Here is a 15,342-nt window from a genome sequence, read left to right as displayed (position 1 = left end):
AAAGCTCGTTGCATGAAAAATGCAACTTTTTCGAATTGTTGCACAAAGAAACAAAAATTCAAAACCTCTACAGTTTGGAAGCAAAAGAAGGATCCTCCAGAAAAAGGAAGGGACATCTGCCTCTGACTTCTACATGATCTCGGCAAGGTTAAGCTGACAAATTGTCTGATTTGGATTTTTAGCCGTTTTGATGGCTGCAACTTTTAGCACTAAAAATACAAATGGGAAAAAAAAATCTGACAGTCAAAATGCAAAAAAACCAAAATGCATTTGTTGCGCAGAATTTTGGCGTGCACGTGTTTTTTTGCTGCAACCGCGCACCCATTTTTTTTAAGGTACCGCACAAAAATAAACCAAAAACACTAATAACAGTAAAATGACCCCCAGAAAGCCATATATGTTTGTAAAATACCAATCCTGACAAATTCAAAATGGCTAAATATGTCTTTCTACTCAAACTGCTGGTGAGAATTTAAACAACAATTTCCAATATGAACTCAAATTTTGCAGTTTGCAATATGTCTTTTTCTTCTTGTGCACAATAAAAACCCTCACAAATATACAGTAAATGCTAGCAGTGCATTTTGACGGTGAGTTTGCATAGGAATATCAAATTATTTAGCACAAGGAGTAAAATATAAAGTATACATATTATCTTAACATTTCAGTCTATGCATTTTATGCCTGCCTGCATTTTATGTATTATAAAATATAACATATTTGCCCCAGAAAACCATGCATTTTATGGAAACTTCATATTCTGATCAGAATGGGTAATTACATCTTTGTACACCAAATTACCACAATATATATCCTTGCTAAATGAGTGTTTTATGTCATTCCTGAAAATCGACATGACCCTCATCCCAAGTATGGACATTTTACTGCAAAATATCTTGGATTATCCAGATATGTAAATCATGCATCAGAATTATCACAGCTGACACTTTGGCTTCTGCAAAGCCCGTAATAGTAAGCCCACATGTAGTAATCCTCATATATGGCATTTATTTCTATAATGATTTCCTGGAGGATCCAAACGGGTTTATATGATTTTTAGGCAGTACTCGCAAACACCTTTTGCTAAACATAGTGGATTTTATGAATCTGTTTAGAGTCTCCCCATATTACAGCCTCATGTTTGTCACTGGTTTTGTTTGTATTAAAACTACACCAAAACGTACACATATTACCCAATGCAATAATATATAATATGCCTGGTTAAAGATCTCTAAAAAATACACCAATGGCCAAAACACCCATTGCAGATATCACATTTTATTTATTGCATTTTAGTCTCCCTAAAGTGGATAAATATAGTGATGAGCGGATCTATCCTGCTTTGCTTTGGCTAAAAATATGCGAATCTTGCGAATCTTTGCAAAGATTCATGAAACAGCAAAAAATCCATGAAACAGCAAAAATGACACATGTAAAAAAAAATTGGCACACGCAACAATTGTTTTTTAATGCCCATCTTTTTTTACATGCTCTACAATTTTTTCTGTCGTGGGTGACAATTTTTTCCCTGCAGTGAATTTTTATGCACCAAATTTTGACGCCCGTTTAGCAAAATAATCCGCCAGTGGCGAAACACTGGAATTCACAGAGAATCCATGCCTGGCAAATAATTTTGCCCATCACTGGATAAATATTGTTCTCATATTGTGCTCATAACAACCTAATCAACGAGTCACATAGCAAAATTACACCTTTCATTGGAATAAACTTTTTTACATTTGTTGGGCTTAAAAGTTTTGGAAACCATAATTCTAATTTGGGAGTTTTCACGCAAAAAATTGAATCATGGAGAAATTCATATTCAAACGTTGATAAATCAGCCCCATGGTTGTTACATGTTACAGAACTAGAAGATTGTGGGTTGTGAAGATTTACTGTACTAGATCCCCACAGTATGCCAAACATACATTATGGCACTCTGAGCCTTGCCTGCAAACAACTAGAATCTAATAGTGCATAAAGTAAAGAATTGTTTGGTCAGTACAGGTATGGGATCCCTTAACCGGAAACCCGATATCCAGAAAGCTCTGAATTACAGAATGCCTGTCTCCCATAGACTCCATTTTAATCAAATAATTCAGATTTTGAAAATTGATTTCCTTTTTCTCTGTAAAAATAAAACAGTGCTTTGTATTTGATCCCAACTAAGATATAATTAATCCTTACCGGATGTAAAATAATCCTACTGGGTTTAATCAATGTTTTATTAATTTATTTGTAGACTTGTATGAAGATCCCGAGCATTCTGGATAACAGGTCCTATACCTGTACTTGAATTTGCACTGTAGTTTCCAGCACTGGAACATTTATAAACTGACGCGCGGATCGCCTATCAATATTAATTCATTTACTTTTTCTATTGAGTCACAGAAATTATTTTTTAGGAAAATAAAAGGAAAAACATGGCATAAATGTACAGTTATTAACATGATTACATTTGAAAATGCGGGAACTGTTCAGACCACTTCCAACAGTGGAACAAAATTTGTGAATTTTATTGTTTGCTACAGTGCAGTAATTAAACTTCTTAATGAAAAAGTTGTTAAGTTTGGTCCAAAAGATTACGCCACCTTCAAGCATGCCTTAAAAAGTTCGCAATGCGCAATTCAAATTTTAACAATGAAAAATATTACATTTCAAAATATGACTTTTTATTCTTATTTGTGCCCATTTTTTTCCGTTTACAACTTATATCACATTCCCCCATTCTACTTTTTAACTGCAAAAGATTTGCTATTTATTCTCCAAAGTTAAGAAGGAAAATTGAAACACCTGCTCCCTTTATGTATAACATCATATGCCAGTCTGTTAGCTGAAGCTTGTACCAGTCTAGCTGCTCTAGGGAGCACATTCATCAAAAAGGACATTTACTTCTGCCGTCGTGACTGTGGCCCCAATGGAGACTGTATATTATTTCAAAGCTGCGTAGGAGCTGAAATGCACTTCTAGCAGATATGAGAAGTAGGCAAGTCTGCTGTATCACAATCTGAAAAGATAAAGATGTAAAGGTGACCATGCATGGGCTTAGTATTGAGTTGTCTAGATGAATATCAAAGTTATACAGATAAAACTGTTGATATTTTTTTGAAACTTCACAATTTATATTGCATTTTTAGTAGACAGTAATATTAAGAGCTAATTGTTCTGTGCCCGGTTAACCAACTTTAGAGGGATTTTCTTAGAAGGCACAGGGACCATGCTCATTCTTTGTTTCTGCCATGGTGCTCAGTAATTTAGTGGAAAAAAACATCATGGCTAGTGCCACACGGGGCTTATTTTTGGGCTTTGGATAAATGCAGACCAAGAACCAGCCCCTGCACCCAAAAGCATTCTCTTCACCCGAATGCAGGCAGACACGGCAAAAAAACATGACATTTTGCATTTCCAGCCAATATCCACTGTGTCTGTCTGCACCCGGCAGAGACAATGCAGACAAGGTAGCAAGATGGTGATCTTGCACCTAAAAGATCTAACCAGATCAAAACTACTATCTGCAAGCTTGGATACGTGGCTCTGAATTATGAAGCTGTATCTGTGCTAATGAACCAGTGGTTCTGGATGCATTGTTGGCCAGCTTTATAAAGGAGCAATTGCATGTTTCCACCCATAATTCCTTAATTGAGGGTTTATGATCTTTGGTTGCGTGTAGCATGAGGCATGTAAATTCCTTATATTTTAAGAAGGGTTTCCCTGTATGCTCAGCAACATATGCCCAGTATGTGAATTGCCAGCCTCCCTATAGTGCAGGGACTCCAGGTCTATCTCTCCGGGACAAATCTAAGATCTAAAAGTAGAATATCTTGTTTATTAACCCTTTTCTCTCTATGCTCAGTGTTTTTGACCCCTTATGCCCCTCCCTCTGATCCCAAAGGACTCATCCCTTCCGATGCCCACAAATTCAACCCAGCATACTTCATAATCTATGAATTTTTCAAAGAAATTTGTCAGTCCCCTAGAAAGTCTTAATTACTTTAAAAGAACTGTACTATTACATCTTTGTAACTGGAGGTTGCTCTACATCAAATAAACGTTAATGTGATTACAGGTATGGGACCCATTACCCAGAAACTCATTATCCAGAAAGTTCCAAATTACAGAAAGGCCATGTCCCATAGACTAAATTTTAATCAAATAATTTACAAATAATTTCTTTTTTCTCTATTATAATAAAACAGTACCTGTACTTGATCCCAACTAAGATATAATTACCCCTTATTGGGGGCAGAACAGCCCTATTGGGTTTATTTCATGGTTAAATGATTCCCTTTTCTCTGTAATAATAAAACAGTACCTGTACTTGATCCCAACTAAGATATAATTACCCCTTATTGGGGGCAGAACAGCCCTATTGGGTTTATTTAATGGTTAAATGATTCCCTTTTCTCTGTAATAATAAAACAGTACCTGTACTTGATCCCAACTAAGATATAATTACCCCTTATTGGGGCAGAACAGCCCTATTGGGTTTATTTAATGGTTAAATGATTCCCTTTTCTCTGTAATAATAAAACAGTACCTGTACTTGATCCCAACTAAGATATAATTACCCCTTATTGGGGGCAGAACAGCCCTATTGGGTTTATTTCATGGTTAAATGATTCCCTTTTCTCTGTAATAATAAAACAGTACCTGTACTTGATCCCAACTAAGATATAATTACCCCTTATTGGGGGCAGAACAGCCCTATTGGGTTTATTTCATGGTTAAATGATTCCCTTTTCTCTGTAATAATAAAACAGTACCTGTACTTGATCCCAACTAAGATATAATTAATCCTTATTGGAGGCAAAACAAACCTATTGGGTTTAATTAATGTTGTATTGATTTTTTTAGTAGACTTAAGGTATCAAGATCAAAATTACGGAAAGACCCCTTATCCGGAATACCCTTGGTCCCGAGCATTCTGGATAATGGGTCCTATACCTGTATTAAAGTTACAAATTAGACATTGATATGTTTTGTAAAACTTTACTTTTTTTGCTTTTTAGCTACACGGTGCCATGTATGGAAATGGAATATATCTTAGTCCTTTATCAAGCATATCATTTGGTTACTCAGGTAATATACTTATGTTGTAGATCAGTTTTATGTGTGTTTATATAGGAAAACATCAAACTGTTCCATGAATAGGTACTATACAGAATTCCATTATCCTGCAGACTTGATGTTCCTCTATCCTCTAGGCTTAAAGGACTGGTGATCTAGATTACAGAAAAAAACTCTGATCCGGAAAACCTATGTCAAAGAGTAGATATAAGCAAATGTGTTTCGCTTCACCGAAAAATTCGCAAAACTGCTGAAAAATTCACGAAACGGCAGAAAATTTGCAACAATTTTTTACACAACTGAGACTTTTTATTCACTCAAGGAATTTTTGTGACAGGCATGGATTCGCAATTTCACTGCGAATCCATGCCTGGCAAAAAAAATTCACTCATCCCTACTCCAGACAATAGGTATTATACATGTAAATATAGGTATGGGAACCCATATCTGGTAACCTGATTTCTTTAATTAATTAAATAATGAATTTCCTTGATTAGTAATACAACAGTACCTTGTTCTTGATCCCAACTAAGCACCATGCATACATAGTGTGCTGTGAAGTTGAGGAATTCCCTAACTACTGGCTGATACATTATATAGCTTTAAGAAGGGTTTGGATGGCTGTTTAGCAAGTGAGGGAATACAGGGGTATGGGAGATAGCTCTCAGTACAAGTGAGGGAATACAGGGTTATGGGAGATAGCTCTCAGTACAAGTGAGGGAATACAGGGGTAGGGGAGATAGCTCTCAGTACAAGTGAGGGAATACAGGGGTAGGGGGGATAGCTCTCAGTACAAGTGAGGGAATACAGGGGTAGGGGAGATAGCTCTCAGTACAAGTGAGGGAATACAGGGGTAGGGGGGATAGCTCTCAGTACAAGTGAGGGAATACAGGGGTAGGGGAGATAGCTCTCAGTACAAGTGAGGGAATACAGGGGTAGGGGAGATAGCTCTCAGTACAAGTGAGGGAATACAGGGGTAGGGGGGATAGCTCTCAGTACAAGTGAGGGAATACAGGGTTATGGGAGATAGCTCTCAGTACAAGTGAGGGAATACAGGGTTATGGGAGATAGCTCTCAGTACAAGTGAGGGAATACAGGGTTATGGGAGATAGCTCTCAGTACAAGTGAGGGAATACAGGGGTAGGGGAGATAGCTCTCAGTACAAGTGAGGGAATACAGGGTTATGGGAGATAGCTCTCAGTACAAGTGAGGGAATACAGGGTTATGGGAGATAGCTCTCAGTACAAGTGAGGGAATACAGGGGTAGGGGAGATAGCTCTCAGTACATGTGAGGGAATACAGGGGTAGGGGAGATAGCTCTCAGTACAAGTGAGGGAATACAGGGGTAGGGGAGATAGCTCTCAGTACAAGTGAGGGAATACAGGGGTAGGGGAGATAGCTCTCAGTACAAGTGAGGGAATACAGGGGTATGGGAGATAGCTCTCAGTACAAGTGAGGGAATACAGGGGTATGGGGGATAGCTCTCAGTACAAGTGAGGGAATACAGGGGTATGGGGGATAGCTCTCAGTACAAGTGAGGGAATACAGGGGTAGGGGAGATAGCTCTCAGTACAAGTGAGGGAATACAGGGGTAGGGGGGATAGCTCTCAGTACAAGTGATGGAATACAGGGGTAGGGGGAATAGCTCTCAGTACAAGTGAGGGAATACAGGGGTAGGGGAGATAGCTGTCAGTACAAGTGAGGGAATACAGGGGTATGGGGGATAGCTCTCAGTACAAGTGAGGGAATACAGGGGTAGGGGAGATAGCTCTCAGTACAAGTGAGGGAATACAGGGGTAGGGGGGATAGCTCTCAGTACAAGTGAGGGAATACAGGGGTAGGGGAGATAGCTCTCAGTACAAGTGAGTGAATACAGGGTTATGGGAGATAGCTCTCAGTACAAGTGAGGGAATACAGGGGTATGGGAGATAGCTCTCAGTACAAGTGAGGGAATACAGGGGTATGGGAGATAGCTCTTAGTACAAGTGAGGGAATACAGGGGTATGGGAGATAGCTCTCAGTACAAGTGAGGGAATACAGGGGTAGGGGGGATAGCTCTCAGTACAAGTGAGGGAATACAGGGGTATGGGAGATAGCTCTCAGTACAAGTGAGTGAATACAGGGTTATGGGAGATAGCTCTCAGTACAAGTGAGGGAATACAGGGGTATGGGAGATAGCTCTCAGTACAAGTGAGGGAATACAGGGGTATGGGAGATAGCTCTTAGTACAAGTGAGGGAATACAGGGGTATGGGAGATAGCTCTTAGTACAAGTGAGGGAATACAGGGGTATGGGAGATAGCTCTCAGTACAAGTGAGGGAATACAGGGTTATGGGAGATAGCTCTCAGTACAAGTGAGGGAATACAGGGGTAGGGGAGATAGCTCTCAGTACAAGTGAGGGAATACAGGGGTATGGGAGATAGCTCTCAGTACAAGTGAGGGAATACAGGGGTAGGGGAGATAGCTCTCAGTACAAGTGAGGGAATACAGGGGTATGGGAGATAGCTCTCAGTACAAGTGAGGGAATACAGGGGTAGGGGAGATAGCTCTCAGTACAAGTGAGGGAATACAGGGGTATGGGAGATAGCTCTCAGTACAAGTGAGGGAATACAGGGGTAGGGGAGATAGCGCTCAGTACAAGTGAGGGAATACAGGGTTATTGGAGATAGCTCTCAGTACAAGTGAGGGAATACAGGGGTAGGGGAGATAGCTCTCAGTACAAGTGAGGGAACACAGGGTTATGGGAGATAGCTCTCAGTACAAGTGAGGGAATACAGGGGTAGGGGAGATAGCTCTCAGTACAAGTGAGGGAATACAGGGGTATGGGAGATAGCTCTCAGTACAAGTGAGGGAATACAGGGGTATGGGAGATAGCTCTCAGTACAAGTGAGGGAATACAGGGGTATGGGAGATAGCTCTCAGTACAAGTGAGGGAATACAGGGGTAGGGAGATAGCTCTCAGTACAAGTGAGGGAATACAGGGTTATGGGAGATAGCTCTCAGTACAAGTGAGGGAATACAGGGGTAGGGGAGATAGCTCTCAGTACAAGTGAGGGAATACAGGGGTAGGGGAGATAGCTCTCAGTACAAGTGAGGGAATACAGGGGTAGGGGAGATAGCTCTCAGTACAAGTGAGGGAATACAGGGGTAGGGGGCTAGCTCTCAGTACAAGTGAGGGAATACAGGGGTAGGGGGGATAGCTCTCAGTACAAGTGAGGGAATACAGGGGTAGGGGAGATAGCCCTCAGTACAAGTGAGGGAATACAGGGGTAGGGGAGATAGCTCTCAGTACAAGTGAGGGAATACAGGGGTAGGGGAGATAGCTCTCAGTACAAGTGAGGGAATACAGGGGTAGGGGGGATAGCTCTCAGTACAAGTTAGGGAATACAGGGGTAGGGGAGATAGCTCTCAGTACAAGTGAGGGAATACAGGGGTAGGGGAGATAGCTCTCAGTACAAGTGAGGGAATACAGGGGTAGGGGAGATAGCTCTCAGTACAAGTGAGGGAATACAGGGGTAGGGGAAATAGCTCTTATGGTTGAACTTGATGGACGTGTGCCTTTTTTCAACCTAACTTACTATGTTACATATTTTTGGATATGATGACCCAAATTACAGAACGATACCTTATCCATATATACTTTATATATATACTTATTAGGATTTATAGAAAGAGAATGGAACACCTTTTTGTCTCTTAACATTGCAAGCCCAAATTAATGATGGTTTCTGGTTGCTCAAGATTGAACATTCTTGAACATTTTCTTCTTCACTGGAATTGTCTCTAGAATAGATTCAGATGTATGATAGTGCTCCTCATTACTGCTATGCAATGCCAGGCAGCGGGTACTACCATGCACTAAACAGAATAGTGTTTGATTTATCAAAGCAATCAAACACACAGTCCTTTCCCAGGACCAGGTCTCAGTCCCGATATTTGATAGATCTGTCCCTATATTATTACTATCAATATAAATGTCTCTTAGTTGGTAAAAATGTTGTATAATTCCATGCAAATTGGAAAGGAGCCACATTCATTGCCTATGTGCTACCAACAGAACGTTTTCCTATTTGCTCACAAATGAAAGTTTGAAACTGTGATTGCACACTGTTATCGAGGGGCTGAAGGACACATGTAGTTGAGTGACTATTTTATTTTTTTAAACAGGGATGAATAAGAAGCAACAGAAAGTGTCGGCTAAGGATGATCCCCCATCCAGCAGCAAAAGCAGTAGTACAGTACAGGTAGTTTTATTGCTTGTTTGTATTTGTCCTTATGTCAGATACTTGACATTTTCCTATAATAGTGTAAAGGTCAAATTGCCAGTTCCATGATTGTATTATTCTGCCTGCCATGACATTTGTAACACCCTAATATAATTATTTGTGCCAGTTATAATAACAGAAATAATGCTGTGCTGTTGTACTTTTGTCTCTTTTGTGCTTTAGTCACAGAAAAAAGGACAACAATCTCAATTTTTACAAAGCCGTAACTTGAAATGTATAGCCTTATGTGAAGGTAAGATTTTGTTTTCTAGCAGTTGCATGATTTCAACTTATTTTAGAATCAAATGTACTTGTTTATATTCTTAATGTTGATTTTTCAATATTACAAAAACAAAAAGTATTCAGACCCCCCCCAAATGTAATACTGGATGCCCTTTTGAAATGATTTTTCTCAAATATTTTCCAAATTGTTGGAACAAACAATTTCTTTCTGTTATTGAATAATCCCTACAGAAAAGGCAATGAGACTTTCCTCTCTGCTTAAAATTGACTTTCTTTAAATTTGTGGAAATTAGTTAATAATAAAAAAAACGAATTCATATAAAACACCGGTGGGAACAATAGTGTAAACAAATGCTTTAATGTGTCCTAATTTGTTTATAAAATAGATGCAGATGGGGGGGAAAAAAGGTTTGAATTGGGTTCTAAGGGGTAAATGCAATATGTTTTAGAGCAGCGGTTCTCAACCTGTGGGTCGGGACCCCTTTGGGGGTCGAACGACAGTTTCACAGGGGTCGCCTAAAACAACATATAAAACACATATTTCCGATGGTTTTAGGAATAATTTTATGGTTGGGGGTCACCACAACATGAGGAACTGTATTAATGGGTTGCGGCATTAGGGAGGTTGAGAACCACTGCTTTAGAGGCTAGTAATGTTATTTATTTAATTTGTTTTATTTAAGAAATCAGTAGTTATGAAAATGGCACCTCTGTTGCGGTGACCTGAGGACCTGAGCAATATGTAAACCTTGCAAAGTTAATATTCATTTTTTTGGCATACTAGGTAGAAGGCAGTATTTTCCACTTGGAACCCCAGTTCTCCTTGTTCCAACGTAAAATTATCCATGGGATATTGTGATGCATTTACTTCCCCACATTTTCTCATATTTTAAATGAATCCCTTCTGCTTATTAAATTATTCCTAGATCTCTTTAATATGATTAGATTTTAAACTAACCGGGTATTTTAATGTAACGCACAAAGCAAATGTTAATGATGGAGTTCTCGCCTATTTACAAATATTTTACTAATAATTCAAATAAATGAAAATAAAATAATTATCTAAATAAATACCCCAAATGTTAATGTTGTATGTTGTATAACTCTCATGTTGATGCCTTCTAACCTTCTGACCTTAAAGGAGAAGGAAAGGCTAAGTCACTTGGGGGTGCCAAAATGTTAGGCACCCCCAAGTGACTTACATCGCTTCCCTTTTACCCCGGGCTGGTGCCCCTGTATGTAGAGAACAGCACCAGCCCGGGGTAGCAGTGATCGCTTCCTCCTTCCTATTCGCTTGCGCGCGCATGTGCTGTAGAGTGAATAGTGGAACTTAAACAAGAAAGTCGGGCTTTTCACTCTACTGCGCATGCGCCGGCCGACGGATTTCGCCGGCAGAAGAGAAAGGAAGGAGGAAGCGCTTCCTACAGGTACCCCGGGCTGGTGCTTTTTTCTCCTAACAGGGGCACCAGCCCAGGGTACAAGGTAAGCGATCTAAGTCACTTGGGGGCAGGGGCGGGCCAAGCCGACCGAGCGCCCTAGGCAACCTGGTCGGCCAACTCCGCCCACCTCCCCCCCCCCCGGGGCGGAGCGATTAGATCGGTCATTGCCTCCGCCGCTAATGACAAGCGGCGGAGGCAATGACTAAGTAGCACTAGGGGTAGGCAGGAGAGGCTCCTGCCTGGTGCCCCCCAATCGTTGCACCCTAGGCAGCTGCCTCTTCTGCCTACCCCTAGTTCCAGCCCTGCTTGGGGGTGCCTAACATTTTGGCACCCCCAAGTGACTTAGCCTTTCCTTCTCCTTTAATGCAGGTATAGAATCCGTTATCTGGAAACCCATTATCCATAAAGCTCAGAATTATGGGAAGGCCCATTTCTTTGTAATAATAAATCAGCACCTTGTACTTGATCCCACTGGAGGCCTTGAATCCTTACTGGAGGCCAAACAATCCTACTGGGTTTATTTAACGTTTACATTATTTATTTTAATAGACTTAAGGTATGGGGATCCAAATTATGGAAAGATCCCTTCAAGCATTCTGAATAACAGGTCCCATACCTGTACTGCAACTCTTTGCAATATGTAAATAAGGTACAATATAAACGACTAATGATTACAGTATAGTAACAAATACTGCCATATTGTTTTTGCTTGATTTGCAGTGATCACTTCACCAGAACTGCACAAACATGGTGAAATCTGGGTTGTACCCAACACCGATCATGTCTGTACAAGATTCTTTTTTGTGTGAGTATTCTGTATAAACGTTAATGGTATGTTAATCAGACTTGTAATACATGAATGCATCCATTTGCAACTAATATGTAGCAGTGGCGTTACTAGTAGTGTTAAGGTCCCCATACACCTTCAGATCTGCTCGCTTGGCGATTCTCTCGATATCGCCCACTGGTGGGTGGGGGACCCACCAGTGGGCGATATCGAGAGAATCCAGATATCGAGAGAATCCAGGCTAATTTGATGGGGCCAAACGATCAAATTATAACGGCGGGTATAGGAAAAGTTGGTCCGGGGACCACATCAACGAGCAGATGCGATCCCCGATCCGACTAGATTTTTTAACCTGCCCGATCGAGATCTGCCCAATTTCAGGCCAGATATCGGTCGGGCAGGCCCGTCGGTAGTGCCCGTACATGGACCAATTAGCTGCCGAATCATTCTAAGGGACCGATATTGGCAGCTAGAATCGGCCCGTGCATGGGGACCGTTAGTCGTGATCGTTGTTGTGCAAACAGTTGCCTTGTCTTAAAGGAGGTGCTGATGTTTCACATTGCGGGGACAAGTAATATAAGCAATAGAATAAGAAGCAGGTTAGACACCTCCAAGATGGACTGGAAGCACTAAAAGTGAGCCTGATAGCAATTATAACCACTGCATTTTATTAAATGTCAATCTTTTACCTCTCCAATTATGATGTTTAGGGGGAGCATTTAATGAAGTTTGAATTTTTTTCATGATTCATAGTTTTTGTCATAGTTTATTTTGCGATTAAACTGCAACAAATCTAAAAGCTGATGAGGTCATGTAGAAGTCAATGGCAGGTGTTCGTTTTTAATATCAAAAGATCTTTTCTTTGCTGCGTGGTTTTAGAGGTTTTGGGGTTTTTTTGGCGCTTTCATTTGTGCCACAATACATAAAATTTGTTTTTCGTGTTTTTTCCTTGTTTTATTTGCTCTTGCTTTTTTTAGTTTGGATCTTTTAATAAATGTCTAGACATTTGTAGTTTTTGTGGAAATGTTAGTCGTGGTTTCATAAAAGTACCACAAAAATCTGAATTTCATATATCTGCCCTTTAGTTAATAATCTCTTTTATTTTTTGTGGCTTATAGAATAATAATACAACTGCACAGTCTCTCAGCAAGTTCCCTACAGCACCTGGTTGTTGACATAATAAATATTAGTGTTATATTTTATACCACAAATAAATATTAAACTGCTTCCAATTTCTTTTGGTTGCCATAGGTACGAGGATGGACAAGTTGGGGATACAAGTATTAACACACAAGAGCCAAGCATTCACAAAGAAATCCTTCGAGTTATTGGCAACCAAACTGCTACTGGCTAAAGGAAGCCGCGGCAGAATTTGCAGTCTCAAAGCTGGACTTTGTGCTGGAAAAACATATATTTATTATCAAAAGTCTGAACACACGAAAACAATTATTTAAGCTCACATTTTAATAATTGACCATAAAAAAGACTACTTTTGGTGCGACAGAATTACTGCTCTAATGTATTGGGGTGGATGCAACGAACGCAGCAAAGTTAAAGAGAGAAAGGAACATAACAGTTGTTAAATAAGGCTACATACTAGTCATGTTTTAATTATAGCGATGGTTTGCCTACCTTGCAATAAGTACAGTAATATTACATTTTATGGAATCTACGGTAAGGTTGATTGGACAATGGAATATAATTGTATTCTGTGCTTATCTGGAAGACCATACTTATAGATTTATTTTTTGGTTTTGACTCATTTTGTTGCATAAGGATAATAAAAAAAAAGCATATCAGTGTTGGCATAGCTCCGCACAGGGTCGGACTGGGCCCCGGACATAATGGGCCCCATCGGCCCCGACCCTTGACGGTGCTCCCCCGGCTGGTGGTGTTCCTCCCCTGATGCGTTACTTGCGCTCACTCAGGGGCGGACATCGAGTGGGTTAGGGGGTGCAGCGGGGGTCCCTAGGGGGTGTGGGGGACACGGCCGGCGGGGGCAACTGCAGAGCCCCTGGGGCAGTTTTCCCGGTGGGCCCTGCACCCCCCAGTCCGACCCTGGCTCCACAGCTTTACGTGCAGGATATAATGAAGTCAACCCAGGGGCTGGATTTTGCACATCTGTTGTTCTTTTGGCTTCTGTTCTACTGTTTGTAATTTAATTTGTTACAGTATCAGTGACCTGTTATTACTTTACTCAATATCAGTTTTAAAAAGAGCCTATTCCCAATTCTGATGCTTTATTCACTATGGAAGGTGATATTCCTCAGTTTTTTTTACCCTTGCAATAGTTTGTGGACAGCAATTTCCTTAGCAATGCGATCGTTTTTATACATTTTTTTGCTTAATGCCAATTTATTTGCAGATGCACACATTCTTTTATATCATTATTTTCTCTGAAATTAACTTCATTAAAAAAATAATGGGGCCAATGAACTGCTTTTATAGTAGATCTTATATGTATTTTTCAAACTTATATGTAAAGAAGAGATATTCCTACCTGTTGCTAAAATATTATTAAATAGGCGGACATGTACCAGTACCAAAGCTAAAGCAATTTTAGAAAAAGTTCTACTATTTACTTGCCGATAAAACAAATGTCATCACCAGCAAGACCTGTTGCCTATTCCTATTGGCATAAAGGCTAAGTAAATATATCTTCATATCTTATTGATATTTAAGTATATAAGTGAGATGAATTAAGCTTCACTAATAATTGAGGAGAAACAATCAATGCCACTAATATTCTAAACATGAGAGAAGTCCACTGGCAGAAGTTGCAACCCAGTTTCTAGATGTTGACCCTAATTTTGACACATATTATGTGTGTAAGTAGCAAAGCCAATGAATCATCATTATAGGAGCCACACCCACCCTGTACCCTCATCTTTTTGCTCTGTACCCTACATCTGCACGTGCCCTACATTCCAAGACAGGGGAACTACAGGAGCAGTCTGACCCACACCCATCCCGAACCCACAATGATCACCCAAATTTCAACCCAAATCCACCTGACTTAAGGGTAAATCCGCAGGTTGTGTGTAAATCTACGCAACATTAACTATCACTGCTTTTACTCAGCAACATTCTGGGATATAATAAGTATGCAATAGATTAATATTATATGGTCAAATTCTGCACTAAAATTTACTTAATGGGGCAAAGTTATTGACAATTTTTGAGGCAAAATTGCATTTTTTCCCCAGTTTGGAAAAATCACAGCAAAAATCTCAAATATATTGTACGTTTTCAAACCTGAATTTTTGAAATGTATCAAATAGTGATGAGCGAATCTGTCTCGTTTCGCTTTGTCATAAAATTCGTACACGTCCAGGCCAGGTTTTTTTGACGTGCTCAACTATTGTTTTTGACGCGGGCGACAATTTTTTGTAGCGCCGCACATTTTTACACAATGAATTTTGTCGCCCGTTTTGTGAAAAAGTCCAGCAATGGTGAAATGCTGAATTTCGCCACAAATCCATGTCTGGCGAAAAATTTTGCCCATCTCAACGGGGAGCAAGCTACCTTAGATTTGTAACC

At 40.1% G+C, this 15,342-nt stretch overlaps 1 protein-coding gene across 1 annotated transcript in view; it reads left to right on the top strand.

The window, feature by feature from the left end:
- Positions 1 to 14,238, top strand: part of parp8 (poly(ADP-ribose) polymerase family member 8) — a 152,917-nt gene extending 138,679 nt beyond the window's left edge. Inside the window, exons 22-26 of the mRNA XM_002933029.5 lie at positions 5,010 to 5,079; positions 9,236 to 9,312; positions 9,517 to 9,586; positions 11,736 to 11,820; positions 13,054 to 14,238. Coding sequence (XP_002933075.1) covers positions 5,010 to 5,079; positions 9,236 to 9,312; positions 9,517 to 9,586; positions 11,736 to 11,820; positions 13,054 to 13,156 — 405 coding nt within the window. The 3' untranslated portion in view covers positions 13,157 to 14,238. The remainder of the gene's footprint in view (positions 1 to 5,009; positions 5,080 to 9,235; positions 9,313 to 9,516; positions 9,587 to 11,735; positions 11,821 to 13,053) is intronic.
- Positions 14,239 to 15,342: the final 1,104 nt, after the last annotated feature.

Source organism: Xenopus tropicalis, chromosome 1 (assembly GCF_000004195.4).
Source record: "Xenopus tropicalis strain Nigerian chromosome 1, UCB_Xtro_10.0, whole genome shotgun sequence".
NCBI classification, from domain to species: Eukaryota; Metazoa; Chordata; class Amphibia; order Anura; family Pipidae; genus Xenopus; species Xenopus tropicalis.
Note: the sequence above shows the minus strand (reverse complement) of the source record. Positions and strands in the feature narration are given on the sequence as shown.